The 19347-nt window shown below is 31.6% G+C and overlaps 1 protein-coding gene across 1 annotated transcript; it reads right to left on the bottom strand.

Annotated features, from left to right (window-relative positions):
• Window positions 1-1811: 1811 nt before the first annotated feature.
• On the bottom strand, window positions 1812-7798 carry LOC107630814 (uncharacterized). Its single transcript, XM_016334059.3, has 9 exons — window positions 7261-7798; window positions 6970-7170; window positions 6745-6867; window positions 6597-6634; window positions 6375-6504; window positions 3143-6103; window positions 2862-2999; window positions 2550-2647; window positions 1812-2436 (listed from the first exon to the last, which is right to left on the bottom strand). The coding sequence occupies exons 1-9, from the start codon at window positions 7336-7338 to the stop codon at window positions 2187-2189; spliced, it is 4017 nt and encodes a 1338-aa protein (XP_016189545.1). The 5' UTR covers window positions 7339-7798; the 3' UTR covers window positions 1812-2186.
• Between the last annotated feature and the right edge of the window lie 11549 nt (window positions 7799-19347).

Below are 19347 nucleotides of genomic sequence, written 5' to 3' on the forward strand. Positions count from 1 at the left end.
TATGAATCCTCTTCTAAGGATCACAAGAATGCATATAGAATAAGGGTCATACTTTCGTTCCACCCAGATTCATAAAATGAAGAATGAAAGTAATCATTGAAACTGAACCAATACATTAATTAAAATAGAAAAGCAATAGTCTTAATCCATAGAAATAAACAGAGCTCCTAACCTTAACCAAGGAGGTTTAGTGGCTCATGACTTACAGAGAAAATAAGGGTTCTGAAAAGTGTGAAAGTGCGGAAGTCCGATGATTCCCTTAAAAGGTGAATCTTTTCCCTTTTATATCTAACCTAATTTGATTTAAAACTAAAATAAAATATTAAATCCTAAAACTAAAAGATATTATTTGTAAATAAAAATTACAAAAATAAAATAAAAGATAACTAAAAAAAGCTAAATTGACTTAAAGATACTTCATTGATGTGGGCTTGGCTCGGATTGCCTGGCGCTAAACGCCAGTTGGGCATTTAGCTCCCAAAGAGGCAGAAGTGTTCTATTTTGTTGAGGCTTGTTGGCGCGCGCCCAGAGAGGCAGCTTCAAATAATTTCCTTTTAGCACAAAACTCTGCCAAATTGCTCCGAATTTCACCTGAAATCATAAAAATACTAAAACAACTCAAAGTAACAACCAAAGAGGATTTTTGCACTAAAATATAATAAAACTTAATAAATTCTAACTAAAAATGACTAAAAATTAAGGGAAAATAGGTACAAGATGTTCACGCATCACAAATCTTACTGAAACTCAATATGCACATTTCAAATCATTAGCATAAACCGCACAAAAGTTTCAATCATAAAAATCAATCAATTGCACAATTCAAAAAAGGTAAAATCAGATTCAACACCTCTTTTATGTTCACGTAAAACTGAAGTAGGAGCACCGCCTCCAGTAGCTGTGCTGCCAGCAACCTCAGTGTCCTTATCATCGGGATACCATATAATGAAACTGAATATATACAAATGAATTTTTTTTAATCAACTTACAATTCAAAATTTAATTTTTGAAAAATTAAATTTGCATAGTAAACAAATAATAATAATAATAATCATACACATAATTAATCTAATTAATTAATTAAAAACACACAAAAATAAATGAATAACCATGCAAATTTGTTCTGGCTGCATATAGATGTCACCGCTCTGTTCTTGTTGTCTTACTACTGCGCTTTCTGCTTTCCTATTGTCGTTGCATGTGCTCTCTGTGGCCGCCGCTAAGTTCTTTCCACCGACCTACTCTTTTCCATCACTTCCTCCTCCGTATTCACCACAACCACATAGATAAACACTACAAACTCCACCGTTATGTTCTTTGCTTGGTATGGAGCTTTTTTCCTGAAAGACGATAATAATTACAAAGTGTAAATCGTAAAACACACCATGATAATAACAGCAAAAGTAAAAATAATCGTTATCTGGAGAAAAAAAAAGAATAATAAGAGAGAAAGAAAGAACAGATTTACTTTGCTCACAGCATCTTACATAAATTTAAAATTTCAGATCAAAAAAGAAAAACGATAACAGGAAATAAATAGATCTCACCATCACCGCTCTACTCTTGTTTGCTGTAGACTCATTTGCCTTGACTTGCTCTCTTTGGTCCACCACTCAATATCTTGTCCCCTTGCTTTTAAAACATCCTCTCCCTTTCTTTGATATCTATGAATCGAAATATATATCGAGAGAATTATTATATCAAGTGTGCAATTAAGTTGGAATTTCGGTTATATTACTAAGGTTTAATTGTGTAAAAAGTAAAAATGTATCTGTAAATATACATGTCAGAAAATGAGTACAAATTAAATATGCAATGAAAGAACTTCTCATTTATATTAAACAATGAAAGGATACAATAAAAGAATATGAATATAAACGCAAAGAAAAAGAAACAATCAAAGAACTGCTCAACATTCTATTTGTTAACTAACTCACACTCTTGCCATTACAAAGTACCTGATAACTCTAAAATGGTGCCCTTATGTGGAACACATCAAGAGTTAAACCTCCCACCCCAAAAGAAAAGAAAAAAAAAAACTATAAAAAAGGGAAAAGAGATACATATTATGTTGCCAATATACACATTAACTTATTTATTTTAACTGTTTTTTGTCTTCTCTTTTGCTGTGATATGTTGTAACTATACAGTGGAGGCCCTCAAGATATCTGGATAGGAACAATAGGTCACTGACCACCCTTGCGTGAATTCTTGAGATACCGTACAGTCATAACAAGCTTCTGTCTTTCACCTTCTACCTCTGCAAACTTTAGACTCATTTCGGAGTATCTTTCTTGAATCTCTTTCAGCTCATTTTCCATCGATTTGTTTCTTTCCTTCAACAACAATAATTCGGTTAACATGTCGCTGCAAAGGTTGCCATCCCCATTATCCACTCTGGACATATCTGCTTCTTTCTCTGAGGAATTTGCATCGCTGCCATGACAAGAAAATGATCAACAATTACACAATTCAGTTGCAAGACTAGTACTAACAATTAACAAGGTAAAGGAAAGGGTATTAAAGGAAAAGTGAGAAATCAGTCAGACCTCTTGGATAATGACAACGCAGCAGCAGCACCGTTTTGTCCAGACACACATGCAGAATCATTAGGAGGCTCAACTGTAACACACTTATCCTCGACAACCTGGTTGAAGCGCGCGCCAATGTATACAATTCGTTACCGTTAGAAATCAGCAATTTGATTAAAGCTTAATCCAGATACCAGACAACAATGTGAAGAAACTTTCATCTACTAAGACAGATCATAAATAAGACTATAGTTGATAATTAAAGGCTGAAATTTTTCTTTAATATTGTCAAATTGCTCAATTGTTGCTCTGTGTTTGTAATCAATATACCGTTTGCAGTGCAATGCTCTGACTGAATTCCTCCACCTTGTCCTCCAGTTCCTCAATTTTGGACTGCAGTTCCCTTTCCTTCTCCAGAAAAGAGGAAGTTGACGTTTCCAATGCAGTTTCCTTTGACTTTATCAGGGCCTAGAAATACAAAATTCTCTGTTTATATGCCCCACTGCAAATAGTTTTATTCTAAGAAAATGCGAGGAATTGGAAAATGATGACCAGTAGATAACAATATCCATGGAAAAAATAAGGGTATCAGGAATTTTTCTCAAAGTTACCTCGAGCATTTTTACTTTCTCTCTGAGGCTTGCCATTTCTTTTGAATTTTGAGAATTTGGAGCAGATTTTTTGTTCTTTGGACTGGTTTTAGCTCCATCAGAAAGTTGTGTGTGTCCATTCCTATCCTTCTCATTGTTGGCTAATGCATCATCCTTCTTCTTCAGTTCACCCTTTAGCTGGAAAATTTCTTTTCTTAATTTTTCTATCTCAGCCTCATCCTCAGAAAGAGAACGTTTCAAGGCATCATATTGAGCCCTAAGTTCTTCTAACTCTGACTGCAAGTCTCTACTACCCACTGTTTCTTTTTCATTTTTGAGATCCCTCATTTTACTTAATTCATCAAGCAGCTGTTCTGCCTCCTCCTTCAATAAAACAATTGTAATCACCAGCTCATTTCTTTCCACGGTCTTTCTCTGCAACAGAGTCTCAGATTCTTCAACTGATTTCTTCATAGCTTCCAGTTCCGTTCTCAAAGTTTCTTGTTGTACTAAGTGCTCTGAGAAGCATGAAATCTCTGCTTTAAGCCTTTCATTCTCAGCTTTTAGATTCTGCATTTCCTCAGGGAAATCACTACTAACTTGTTCATCATGATTCTTCTGATTTTCAAGCTGCTTGGACTTCTCCTCAATTTCCAACGACATCTGTTGTATTTTGACTGTCATGACATCAATTTGATTGGAAAGCTCAATCAGTTTTACCTCATAATCACCTTTGACAGAGTGAAGCTCTTCTTTGACTTTATGCAGCATTTGTTCCACCAGTCTTTTTCTGGCACGAAGTTCGCTAGCTTCTTTCATTGCTCTCATGGTAGCCTTCTCATTTGCATCAAATGTAGAGGCCATTTGCACTGAGAGCCTTTTGAATTCTTCTTGAAGCCGCTCAGCAGTATTAGCATTTCTAAGCCTTGTCTTACGCAAAATTTCCTCAGCTCGGATAGCTCTTTGCTCCTGCTCAATCTTGTCACGTGTCACAGCATCTAGATCAGTTTCAAATCCATGAGCTTGTTTCTCCATTTCCTCCTCTAACCTGCTGATTTGGGTTTCGAGTACCTTGATAATAGCCAGAGAATCTGACAATTCTTCTGATTGTTTCTTAAGTTGATTTTCCAGAACCTCGATACAACGTTCAGTGCTCCTGCTCTCTTGCAAGGCTTCCTCAGCATTGATGGCTCTTTGCTCCTGCTCAACTTTGTTACACATCACAGTATCAAGCTCAGCTTCAAACCCACGGGCCTGTTTCTCCATTTTCTCCTCTAACCGGCTAATTTGGGCTTCACGTACCTTGATAGTAGCCTGAGAATTCGACAATTCATCTGATTGTTTCATAAGTTGATTTTCCAAACTCTCGACAGTGCTCATGACATTTTGCAAAGCTTCCTCAGCTTGGATGGCTCTTTGCTCCTGCTCGATTTTGTCACGTGTCACAGCATCTAGATCAACCTCAAACTCATCAGCTTGTTTCTCTAGTTGCTCCTCTAACCTGCTGATTTGGGCTTCAAGTATCTTGATAGTAGCCAGGGAATTTGACAATTCTTCTGACTCTTTCATAAGTTGACTTTCCAGACTTTTGATATGGCTTTCTATGCTCCTGCTCTTACGCAAAGCCTCCTCAGCTTGGATGGCTCTTTGCTCCTGCTCAGCTTTGTCACGTATCAGAGCATCTAGATCAGATTCAAACCCATGGGCCTGTTTCTCCATTTCCTCCTCTAACTTGCTGACTTGTGCCTCTAACTTGCAGACTTGGGCTTCAAGTTCCTTGATAGTAGCCATAGAATTTGACAATTCTTCTGACTGATTCTTGAATTGATTCTCCAGACTCTCAGTGTGGCTTTCGATCCCCTCTATAGCAGGAGGAGGAGATGAGCATTCATATTGTATTTTCAACTGTTCTTGCAGTTGGTTCTGTTCCAGCTTGTATGCTATGTCATGGTTTTCCTGTTTCAATATCTCATAGTCTAGTGCAAGCTGCTCCATCTGCATCTCTAACTCATCTTTGTCTCTCTTATACAACTCTATTTCGCCATACAGATCTAAAATTTTTTGCTCAAGTAAGTAAGTCTCCTTGGCATCGCTGTGCTCCCTAGCCAGCTCTTCCAATTCTTTCTGATCTTCATCATCTTCTGTTTCATATTTTAAACTTTTTCTCCCCATCGCATGAGAGTTCTTATTCGGTTCATGGTTATTGGAAAGATTATATATTTCCTTATTTTTCTGCTCTAACATTTCATCCAGGTCCTGCACAGCGAGAACAAGTTCAGCATTTGATTCTTGCGTCTTGTTTAACTGTAATCGAAGATTTGCATTAAGGTCCTTCTCATAACTCAGTTCTTGTCTAATTTCCTCAACAAGAGTGCGAAGGTCTCCAGTATCCAATAGTGACTTGGTGCTTGCTTTAGCCTCTTCCATTCTTTTGTGAAAAGACTTGAGATTCTGACATTCTGCTTTGAGTGCATCTCTTTCCTCCTTCAAGCTCATGATTTCCTTTGAGAGGTCCTGTCCCCTTTTGCTTTCCTTTATGATTTGTTTCTTGAGAGTCTGTAGTTCCAAGTCTGACATATCCTTCTGCCTGGCAATGGCAGTAAGTTCAGCTTTGAGCCTTTCAATTTCCATATCAGCTGCTGGTTGGGACCCTTCCTTTGGTAGGGCATCCTGAGAATCATTTGTTGAATCGTCTGTACTCAAACCATGTTCTGAAGCAGCTAACCAGCCCCATTGTGGTCTCTGTTGCACATCATACACTGTAGCATTTGCAGCAGGATTTTGAGGGTCCTGAGGGTGCCCTGGAGGAGAAACAAAACCATTTGTGTTGGGTTGGATGCTAGCATTTCTTACTCCGTGTTCTCGAGGTGTATCAAGCCCACCGCTGCCCTCAGAACTTGACAATGTTAAGTCAGATCCACTAGAAGTCCTACAATCAGCACTCAATTCAGCTCCTCTGGTGTTTGATTTGGCAGAAACGTCCTGTGAAACATCAGAAGAGTAATTTTATTTATCACCATACAACTTTTTTAACTTTTCAGAATAAGCAAAGGAAAATTGTTAAGTTTGCATAGAATTTATATAGTTAGAAAAATTTGCAGTTTAGAAAGAAAAAATGTGTTAACTTGTACACAGATGAAAATCCCCTTTATAACCTTCAAAGAAAGATTGTTCAGAAAATGATCTTATGGATTGGGATATAGAAAACAAACAAAAATGATTCCTAGTCCCAGCAAGTGAAATGAAACCTTACTTCAGATGTATCACTTCTGGTGCTTTCATCTGCATGTCCATTGGTTAAATAGGTTCTCAAACTCTTATTATTATTATTATTATTATTAGCATCATGTTTTATTTTTCCATCTTCGCATTCTTCTTCCTCTCTGCAATTATTAATCGAAGTCAAAATAAGCAAACTCTATAACCTTAAGAGTATGAAATGAAATAACCATGTTAAATTGATAAACTCTTATACCTTTTATCATTGTTTTCTTGTAGTCTCTGAATTGATACCTGTCCATTAAGCAAGAAATCAGAACTAGTGGCAAAAATCTTGCATTAAATTGTATCACTGTAAAAGCAAAAATTTGAAAACGGTAGAGAGTAAAGGACCAAAGACTAACATGCAAAACAGCATCACAACGAGAATTCTTGAAGGGAAGAGAGACAGAGGAAGGCTTTGTAGCCTCAGCATAATCTGCAAAGTCTATAGAAACTTCACCAATGGTGCTAGCTTTGGATAACCCCTACATCAAAAAGATAGAAACACAGAATCGTAGATCACAATCACATTCTGACATTACGAACCACAACAATAAAAAGCGAGTGATCAAGAGAGGAATTCATACAGTGGAGAGCACAAAGTAATAGATTCTCTCAGTGAATTTTCCAGTCTTGGAGTCCTGAACAAACTTGACAGTTTCATAGACAGGATTGTCCCATCTACAAATTCCACCATTAACGGAAGCTTTGTCTAATCTTGCTGTTGCTTTTCCAATGTCTACAGGGACTATAGAGAGCACCAATGCATCCACTCCAGATTGCAGCATCTGAACGAACAAACACACAGTGATTTAATTCTACATTGAGAGGGAGAAAGATGACTCAAGTGAAGTGAAGGGGAAAGAAATTTAATGTACCTGAGTCACATGGAATTGGAGCTTGAAAACAGCTTTGACCTTGTTCTTGTCGGTTCTCCATCTTGCAGGCCTGAACATCTTCCTAGCCTCAGTATGAGTCCAAAACCCAGGTTTGCTAGTGGTAGCTCCCCGTGGATTTTGGCCTTCGGAAAACTACGTCATCAAGCGATGCTCCGGTGTCCCGCCCCGAGTAAAATGACCGTTACGGACGACGGAGAAGTGAATGGAGACAAAAATGCTGAACGGTTCCAACTTCCAAATCGAAACAGAGGAAGGTGACGAGAGAGAGAGAGAGTTTAGAAGTAGTAGTTGAGGAGTGATGACAATAGCTTGAACGTTGAGATGTGAAGAGAGAGAGAGAGAGAGAGAATGAAACGGTAGATCTGATGTAAGTGTTTTTGATCGCAGTAGGCTGCTGAATATTGGAATGAATAGTGTGTTTGTCTGTTGATGTCAATTCTTTTTTCCTTTCTCTCGAGACTCCAGCACGCAAAAGCGAAGCTACCCTCCTGCATCTGTCAGATCGTTTTTTAGAGCTGATTTAGAAGGATTTTTTATTTTAATATGGAAGAATGAAGAGAATTTTACGTTAATGTTACAAAAAATAGAGTTTTACAGTGTTATGGGACGCTGTTCTGTGCAAGCACAATATACAAAATACGTATTGTACTGACAATACGTAAACTGTGTATTTACAATAAGCAGACAGTATATTGTAATTTAATATTAAAATAATACAATACGTATTGCAAATTTAATATTAAAATAATACAATACGCAATTTGTGTATTGTCTTTAAAAATTAAAAAAAATTGCGAATTCTATAGCCCCAAAATTTTGTAAAACACCATAACTTTTAATATTAAAGGATTACACTCATTTTTATCCCATATCCAAAAAAATTAACCGATTTAGAAGGCTAGAAATTAAAATTTACTAAAGAATTAAATTCTTTTCTTTTATAAAAACAACTAAAAATAAATAGTTTAAATTCTTTTAAAAATTTTAATTTTAATTTTTTCTTTATTTGTAAGTCAGATTAAAAGAAGTTTGATTTTTAAATTAATTTTCACATTTTTTAAAATTAAATTATATTCTATTAATATATTACAATCATTTTAAATTATAGAATTAAGTTTTAAATAAAAATAAATTCTTTTTAAAAAAAATTATTTTTTTATATTAAATAGTTTCTAAATAAATTTTTAATTAAAAAAAATTGGAAACTTCTCTTCTGTCTAATCTCTAATTCTCAATAAACTTTTATTTTTTTTCACTGGCGTCAAAAAAATAATGTACCATTATGGTACATTTATCATAGGCACAAACTATATTTATGAGAGATGAGAGGGGTGACGTTGATACAAACTATTTATGCAGCGAATATAATTAATTATTAAAATTTGTATTTAAACAAATCTTTGGGAGAATATAGTCAGTAACGCGAATGTAGTGCGTTGAGATTGATTTTATGGCGAGACAATTGGAGTGTCTGATTCTGAGCATGGTGTATTAGTAGAAAGTAGAAAAAAACATGCGTCGGCGTCTAAGCTCAAGAGGAAAATGGCACGTGCCACGTGGCCGTACAAATATTAGCACCACAAAATTAAAAAAAAATAAATCTTTATATTTAAGTCATCTAACCAACCAAATTATTATGGGTCTCATTTTTTGATATGATTCTCTTAAAACTTGTGTGTTTCTAATCAATATGAAGTCGATTTTTTTTTTTTTAAATTTTAAAACACAAATAAAAAACACCGGATTGGAGGAAGAAGACCCTAATGATTCGATTTGAGAGAAGTTGAATTTAAATTTTGAAAATTCACAAATCAGGGGTTGGTTTTTGTGTTTAAAAAAATTAAAGTTCACAAATTAGAGGATTAATTTTATATTTTAAAAATTTTTAAAAAGTTAAATTTTATAAATCGAAAAGTTAGATTTGTGATCTTCATATAAAAAAAATACTAAATTTTACATATTGTTAAAAAATATTGTTATAAATTCAATATCAAAATAAAAAACTAGTTACTATCACTTAATACACCTACATGCGCTATTATTCTTAACAAACTTTTAACTTAATACACGAATATATATAACTGCTTTTTTATGCGAATTTTACTTTTTTTTCGAATTTTTTCAATATTTTCTGCCATCTCTACATTCTATTCTTTCTTTGCGTTCTCTGCATTCTCTTCCTTCTCTTCTTTGTATTCTCTTCGTTCTCTATGATCTCTTCATCGTCATCTTCTTCTCATTCTTTTTTCTCATCTTTCTCTTTCATTATCGTCGTCGTCAATACCACCACCTCCATCTTCTTCTTCTCTTTCTTTTTTCATTTGAATTTTTTCGATCTCCTCTTTCCTTTTCTTCCTCCTCCTCATTTATCATCATTATTATTATCATCATAATTGTCTTCTTATTAAATGTAAAACAACAAAAAATAAAAAAAATGCAGCATTAAATAAGACATTTTTATACTTTAACAAAATTTCGGTGTACAAATTAAGAAATTTATATATTATTGTTAAGAAATTTTGATATATTTTTATTCTAATAAGTTCTGTATAATTTAAAACTATTCATCTTTTTCCTCCTCATCTTCTGCTGCTTCTTTTTCTTTTTCATCATCATTATCTTCTTTTTTTTCTTGTTCATCTTTTTTTTTCTTGTTTTACCTTCTCAAGTCTCTTCTTGTTTTACTCTCTTAACAAGAATAAAAAAAATCAAATAAAGAAGAAGAAAAAACACATAATGCTACAAAATTACTAGAAAGAGGATGAACCTACATTCAATCAACTAAAAAAAGAAAGAAAGAAGAAAAAAAAGAAAAAATACAGTATTAAAAAAGATATTTTTGTGCTTTTATAGCAAAATTTTGGAGAAATATGTGTTATTATTAAGAAATTTTGGTATATTTTTATTTTGATAAGTTCTGTATAATTCAAAACTCTTCCTCTTCTTCATCTTCTGCTACTTCTTCTTCATCATCTTCTTCTTATTTCATTTTTCATAATTCTTCTTGTTGTATGAGGAATAAAATAAAAAAAAAAGAAAAATTAATGTTGCAAAATTATTAGGAAGAAAATGAAGAAAAGAAAAAATGCAGCAATAATAGCAGCAATAAAAGAATGACGATAGAGAAAAAACATGCAAAAAAAAAGAAGGAACACGATGTTTGTGTTAGTGAAGCGCGCGTGTGAACACGTTGCTTGTAATGAAAGTAGTTTTTATTAAATTTGGGCCAATTTAGTTAGATTTAATTGCCAAAAAAATTTGTATGTATAAGGAGACTAGAATTAAACATTGTTTCTAAGCAACAGACTGACCAACCGACTTAAAATACAGCTTCATAATAAGTGAGTCTGAGTTATAGTACAATCGAATAATATAATTAAGATAAAAACTCAAATATAATTAATTTTATGTGAAATTGATAGTTGAGAATCGTTAAATAAGTTGATAAATTTAATTAAATTATCATCTAACGATTCTCAACTATCAACTTCACAAAAAATTAACTGTATTTGAATTTTTACCCACCATTAATATATGTTAAATCATCTAATTCCATCCTTAACAAATTGTCCTTAGTTTATCTCAACGATCAACATTATTATTATATTGCAAACCTCTATGAAGGCGCTTTTATGAAAAAGTGTATACTTTAATTCAATGTGAATCCGTATTCAACACACACAATTATAATAATATGATGCATATTACGAACTTTTTATTTTTAATATTGGAATGGTAGTGATGTTTTTTTAAAATGTGGATTATTGAGGTATTATATTCAAATGTGGAATAGTTTAATTAGAGAAGCAGAAATCGAGAGGTACAGAAATCGGACCGTCCGATTTCTAGAGGTACACAAATCGGATCGTCCGATTTGTAGAGGTACACAAATCGGACCGTCCGATTTGTGGGAGGTACACAAATCGGACCGTCTGATTTGTGGTAAAAAAAATTTAAGGTACAGAAATCGGACCCTCCGATTTGTGTACTTCCACAATTTTAAAAAACACTAAAAATTACAATGTTAAGGTATATCACCACTTCTATTTCCATAATAAAAAAAATTAGCCGCATATTACATTATTTTTCACTCACTATTATTGGATTCCATTTAGAGTCTCATTATCATGATATCGGATACTTGAATTAAGAGGACCCCACTAATGAATGTAGTTTTCTGTATTTTTCTTCGCTTCTTCCTTTTTAATTTCTTGCTCAATTAGACAACCACTGCCCCCTTTCCCAAGAATTTATCATAATAAGCAATCCACCTTTCACGGCTCTCACCTTTCTAACGTTTTCTATATCGTATTAATTAAAATTCTTATAACGACTACAGTATCTTTTGTATTTTTAATTTCGCATCATATTTTTCAATAATCTTTTTATTCAATAAGAGTATTTGGAATACAAAATCAAATAGCTTGGCTAAAACGGCTGAAAATATAATCTGAGTGGTGAGAGGCTATCGATGCGAAGCTTAGGATAAGATAGGGTATGTGAATTGTGAACATATAATTATTTATTAGTTTAGGGGAAAAATAAAAATTGAAAAGCTCAAACGGTCCATAATTCCGTGCTCCTTTTCCAATATTACGAAAATGACATCTTAACAACAGCAAATTCCAATTCTAATATAGGACCCTAAACACACGTAATCAACTCTAAATTAAAATATGTGATTTTTACTGCATAATGACAATTCGTAACTAGCTGTGTACAAAGTCAAACTATATCTTGTCTATTTATGAAATATAATCGTTTAGCTTAAGTTAACAAGTATCCAGTATATTTATTGGGAACTACTTAAATAAAAATATTAAAAATATTTTTTTTATAAAAATATTTTATATAAAAGTATAATTTAATAATTATATTTTAAATAAAAATAATATTTTTATAATATATTAAAATTTAATTTTATAATTTATTATCTAAGAATAAAAAAAAATTTCACGTAAAAAAATTATAAAACCTTTATTAAAGTACCCATCACATGCATTTATTTCATCAATTTAAGGGATCGAGGTATCTAAAAAATGCTCAAGTGAGTAAATACTGGAGTATACAAGTAATCAAAACTGGCTTCTGCCTGTGCAGTCGATAGTCAATGGTATTTCTTGGGCACCAAACTTGAGCATTAAATTGAAACTAAGGGCATTGTAAGAAGATAGACGACTATATTAAATTAACTATAGGCATTAGTAGTAGTTGAGGTGTGTGATACTCCTATACTATAATATGTTAAGGTGGTTGGACAATGTAAATTTCTTCATATAACCAAGGACGGAGTTGCTCACTTCTTCTAGGGCCCACAAATTAAATAATAATAAAAATATATGAATATAATCATATATACCTCAATGTGTACGAAGGGACACATTCTCCAAGTATATACTACTAGTAGTAGTTGTACATGGTCGTAAATATATGCTACACATGAATGAGACCAACCAGTCATAATATATAAAAGTATAAAACACACCAACGGTGTTAAGGGAAAATAATCGTGAAGATTCCATGCTTTTAAAAGACAGTAAGAGAAGTTGTATATGGAGGGCCAAATTAAAGAGAGCACAATACAACACTCAACAATAGTAGAGTGATTAATATGACAGAAGTCGCCTTACCCTTCATTCAATGCCAATGCCTTTGAATTTACTTGGCTTTTAAAGCTGGCCATGTGCAGTGTTAATTAAGTTGGGCTTAGTAATTCACTCCTTGCCTCCTGCATCACTCGGATTAAAAAAGTAACAAGGTTACATGAACAACAAAATTTATTTTTTTATTATTATTTAATTAACAATAATTTATATTTATATTTATGTATATTTACATATAAAAATATATAATTTATACTTATATTTATCAGAATCTTTATATATAAATTAGTATAATTTATATTCATATTTTTAAAATTTGTACACATAATTTTAGATTAATACTTAATAACAATAATTTATATCTATATTTATATATATTTGTATATAAAAAATATATAATTTTTATTTATATTTATCAGAATTTATACATATAAATTAATACAATTTGTACATATATTTTTTAAAATTTACATATATGAATGACAATTTAATATTTATGATGATTAAATAATGGCCAAAATTATTAAAAATTGATGACTCCTAGAATTTCTCAAAAAAAATATATATTGTTGACTATAAAAATCAGTTATCAGATTAAAGTTATCTTATTAGTATTAAATAATTATTATCAAAATAAATATGTGATATTAAAGATAATAAATATTAAATAAAATAAAATAATTTTATTTTATTGTTTACTTAATATTACTATAAATTAAAGGGTCCAATATCGCTTTAAATGTATATTAGATACTATATTCATAAAAAAAAATCAACTATGGTACCTACACATAAAAAATCAGTTATGATATATATAAATACCATAAAATTTATGTATAAATAATTATTGTACATAAATATATAGTGACTAATTGAGTGATTAAATTTTTGTAGACATATAGTATTTTTAAAAATAATTAAAATTTTTTAATTAATTTAATATATTCGACTAAATTAATTACTTAATATAATATATGTTAATATTTTAATTATCTTCACATGAAATTATTTTTATGTGACTGACCATCGTGTGTATTATTATTATTATTATTATTATTATTATTATTATTATTATTATTATTATTATTGCATAAATATATAAAAATATATATAATAAAATAATAATTAAGAGTCTTAACTTATTTTTTAATTATTTTTAATACTTAAATAAGTAAAAATTAAATGAATATTATTTTTGAAAACATCAAAAAATAAAAATTAAAAAATAATTAAAAAATTAAATTAAGATTTCAATTATTTCTCTTTATGTTATATTAGTCATATTTTCTTTTCTTTTTTTTATATATATTTTAAGGGATACTGTCACTACTGTGCACATTCATGTGTGTAGTAGTCCCAATAATGCAGGGAGCAATGTGGCCTATTACAGCCACAAATGAGCCTGTTGTGGTGAACAAAGTCTGAAAGTCCACCCTTCAAAATATTATTATAACTATATTATTTCAACTACCAAACCTAACCATTCAGATACTTTTTACTTGGGTCCATCCATCTATGGCACAGTGTGTCTATCAAAGTCCCCAATTTTACCTTTACATGTGTGTGTGTATAGCATAGCATAGCAATGATAGCATCACATTGATGATGAAATGGAAGCCATCAAATCACACAAGCCACTGGGTGCTCTAGTGCTTACCCTCTTCTGGTAATCAAATTCATGTATATTCATTCTTTAGGGCCACATACCAAATTACCAATTAATTATGGCATCCCCATTTTTAATTTAACTATCACTTACTTATACTGATTTATGTTAATATATGTTCTATTATATTAGCAATTGCCATCTACCCTATTATTAAAACAACAAAATACTCTGTTTCAATACATTATTCTTTTTCCCCTGCTGCATTAATCCAAAAGGTTGGTTGCTCGGTTGATGGTATATTAATGTCAAATTAACCAAAATATTCCCAAGGTATTAAAGGAGCATATTAATAAATAATAATCTTCTACATGTATATGAGATTAATGAGAAAACTATTAAAATTTATTATTTTTAATAATTATTTTTAATTATCAACTTAATTTTTTTAGTTTAGTAATTTAACAATATATTTTAGTTCATATTTTTAAAATTGATGACTAACTACTAACCTAAAAAAATAATTTTTAATAATTTTTAGTATTTTTTCGAATTATCAAGATTTATTGGATTAATCGAACACAAAGGAAGAAAAATATTAATTCTGGTTTCTTTTTTAAATAATTTCTGTATATTAGAAATGTGCACGTCGCGATCAAATGAAATTAAACTCTAATAATCTCTAAAACACCCCTATTAAAGAAGAGCTTAAAATTCCTTTAATAACAAAATAATTAACCATTGGCGTGGTGTTACATCAACAATTAAATTAGGTCCCCAACTTCCTTTAAGTGAGTTTCAAAGATCTAATCCGACAACTTCTTAAGAAGTAACGTCATGGTAAATCTTTGAGCTTGTCTACAGATTAAGCCTAAAGCACTAACCAACCGTGACAGGGATTGTTAATTTACGATTAAGATTAGTTTAATTCAAAGTACATAGTAAAGTGTGGGAACCATAGAAGACATAGAAGATGCGTGCTAGTTTATGATGATGTTTTTTTTAGCAGAGCATCATCACTTGGTCCCGTTCGACATTTTCAACGAGTGGAGGGACCCTTTTATCCACGTTGCTCATTATTATGATTTCCACTTTTGGCTTTTTCATACAAATTATTACTAAGATTGGATCATGGTATTGAAATTCGTCGGTTCGCGTCTTAGTATTTTAATCTCCACCGAATTAAATTACAAATTGAAACCTTTTAAGGTTTATTATTAGGCAATGATCTTCTGAAATCAATCAGCAAATAAATGGTTTTCCTCCATCTAACTCATCAATTCAACTATTACTACTTAGGATCTAACTGAACATACATGCGAACTAATTTGGAGAAGGAAAAGCTTAGGACTTCATGTTATCATTATTATATATAATTGATGTTCTTAGTTTAGGTAATACACCAATATCAACTAGGGAAATTAAGTGGTACCTTTTATTATAACTCATCATGTATGTCACAGATCTTTGTCAACATGGCCAAGTTAGTAAAGGTATTTTCACTGTCACGCTAGAAATTAATTAGTATTAAAAATGGAATGAAATATATGCAGAAGAAGAACACACTTAATGTATCATAATAATATAGCTAGAGCTAGCCAGTTCTAAAGCTAAGTGTTTGCAGAGAATATGCAGAATACAGTTCTGTTCCATGTGAAACTGTTTCTCTCTTTTTTAAAATAAATAAATAAATGTGTCTATACTCATATGCTAAGATACGGTCATGGAGAATCATTGACTGTAGTAGCATATACATGTCTTGATTGCATCCTTTGCTTTCGAAACAAGCATTCTATTCTGCCTTCTTAGTTCTCAGGAATTGAGCCTAGATCTTAATTGAGGGAGACAATTATAGAAGTTTAATTTCACATATAAAAATGAAAAATAATTGACTTGCTCCTTTCTTTGATGGTACCTACTCTCTTGCATGTATCATGTATGCATATCCACTCTGATCTGTCCAAATTAAGTAATCATCAACCACAAGTTTGATCCCCTTCTTCCTCCATTCCTATAATTCTCAATTATTAAAGGCCCACTTGATTAATTAGGGGAACAAGAAAAAAATATATAATAGGTAATACCTGGCAGTGGCACTTTAGAAGAAAGGGGGGAAAAATATCTGTGTGCCTTAGATGTGGTCCGAGAACTAAGTAGCTGGCTAGCTTTATTTTATTGAGATTATATTATTATTGATGGATCACATGAATTTGGCTTAGTTAATCTTATATCTTTCACTTTATCTCTATAACTATAAGCAAACGTGACAACAATGGGGATGTGAAATCTTCTAGTGTCTTTACTAAATAAGTTACTGATCATAAGTTGAATGAAACAATATTCAAAGCAAACCTCTTTAAACATGATGATAGTTCCAGGCTTTAATTTTCAGTTGGACAAAGACAAAAGGCTGAAGGAGAGAGCTATAATAAAGGAAAGGGTGCACTTGGAAGAATGACGTGCTCCCTCAGACACATGATAGACATGAAAGTGAAACCCATCAGATGAAGGTGCTCACGTGAAATTTGTCTACTAATCATCTCTCATTTATCATCTAAGATCAAACAATACTATTATCTGAATAAAGAATAAGAATTTAAATGCTAAATTTGGAGAATAAAAACGACATAAAGTAGAAATTAAAATTTAAAAGTGATAAAATGAATTTCAGTACAAAATAATTAAATTTTTTGTATGATTCAACACATCCAGCACACCAAAATAGCTCACAAGACATGTCAACTTGCTATTAAGAGGGGCAATGTTGGTTCTTTATAAATGGGGTCCCTTAATAAGACTGATCTCATATGGCGCATCACGCTCACACACCCTGTGATATGTTTGTTGTTGGTACACCTTGCTTTTTTTACAAATTGGAAACCAAACAGTAAGTAACACTACACCTTATGGCGCTGAAATTTGAAAAGGGGGCGAATGAGAGAGAGCATGGGAGAATATATGCTAAAATAAAAGAGCAATAATGAAGGGGGAAAAAAATTGAAAGGTCATGTGCTATACAGCCAAAGGTTTAGAGGCCTCACGTGATGAAAGAAACCCTACGTCTCTACGCCTTTGTTGCTCCATCTTTATCAGTTATATATCACACTACAAAATTAAGTGACAACTATGAGAAATTGCAAAGGTGATGATGGGGTCGAGAACATTGTAAAACACTAAAACATTTGGATCGTTCAATTCTTACATTTTATGATATGACTTCACGTTCAAGCCATACATTGGGAGCCACTGAGCTAGTCACAATGCCAGTCACACATCAAAATATAATACCATATCTTCAATTTATTATTATTATTATTATTAATTCATTATTATTTTTATTGATAAAAATTTGTATGGTTATATTATTAAAAAGGTAAATTATACTTTTCATTCTTAATATTTATAATTTTTTTTAAAAATAACTAATTTTTAATTTCATCTAATTTCGTCTTTAATATTTTCAATTCATTCAATTTGTCAATAATATTTTTTATTTTTGTCAAAATTATTCCTTAATGTTTTAAATTTTGTTCTTAATATTTTAGATAAAACTAATGTCAAAAATGATTTTGACACAAATAAAAATATTAAAAATAAAATTAAATATTAGAAATATTTTTAAAAAATTACAAAAATTAAGAAAAAATATACTTTGCAAATTTATTAAAAATAAATAACTTTTGAATATATATATATATAAATTTTGTTCTTAATATATATATATATTTTTTTTTATCAAAAATAGAAGACTCGAATCCGCAACCTTTTAATTGAGTATGGGGAGACTGCCATTTGAACTATTATTTATTGGCAACTTTTGAATATATTAACTAAAAATGATTAAATATATGAATTTAATTAAATGACTATGTAAATCCCTTTCCACGGTGATTAGTCAAAATTTAACTCTTGTTATAAAAAAAAAACTATATAATAATAACTCATGAATGCCTTCCTAGCCTTTCACTTTCTTACTAGTTTCCGTCTATTTATTTAATTAAATTTTTGGTATCGTAGAGTGAATATTTCATTAGTTTGGGCCCAGTGAGTAGCAATAAACAACTAGTTTTTTTAAAACGAACATTGATAGTGGGCTATTACTGGGCCGAAGTATACACTCTTTTTGGGTCAAGAAATCCACTTGAAGACCAAAAATATCCACTTTGTCTGAACAATGTTTTACAAGCGAGTGCAAAACGGGGGTTAGCCCTAATTTTCTAGTTGTCGTTTTCAGTGTGGTGAAGGTAGCAGATCAAATCTTAAAATTGCTTCTCTAAAATACTGGGAATCTGCGATCTTACAAAAAGGGAAAAAAAAATAAATAAATAAAAAATAAAGAGCAGAGGAATGGTGTAGGATTAGCAAGATGAAGTAAGTAATGTGGTTAAGCATCATTCATCATTGCTTTCCGAAATGATACAGCAAATAGTTAGTATGAGGGGAATGTAGGTTCGTTAAGCAGAGAAGCAAGTGAAAACAAGATGATGATTGTCTGCGCCAATAGAATTAGAATTAGAATTAGAGAGGAAGAAAGCGTTGCTGATATTGTTGTTGTTGTTGTTATCGTTGGAAGAAGCTTCCTTGATGTTCCTATTATGTGAATTGGAGACTGCTTTCGCCGCCTTCTTCTCCATTCTTCGCTTTGCCACGTACTCTTCTGAAATAAATACATCCATTCCTTTTAAATGTTTTTGTTTGTTGTGGAAATGAAGAAGATGGATTTGGAAGAGAAGAGCAAGAGCTAAATACGAAGGTGGTTGTTAAGTGACGAGAAGAAAAGAATGGAACATAATGAGGTGGAGATACCATGGGCCTTGGTACCATGTTTTTATTTAAACTGCTTACTCTCAAGTCAAG

Source organism: Arachis ipaensis, chromosome B3, assembly GCF_059453495.1.
Source record: "Arachis ipaensis isolate K30076 ecotype BB chromosome B3, ASM5945349v1, whole genome shotgun sequence".
Taxonomy (NCBI): domain Eukaryota; kingdom Viridiplantae; phylum Streptophyta; class Magnoliopsida; order Fabales; family Fabaceae; genus Arachis; species Arachis ipaensis.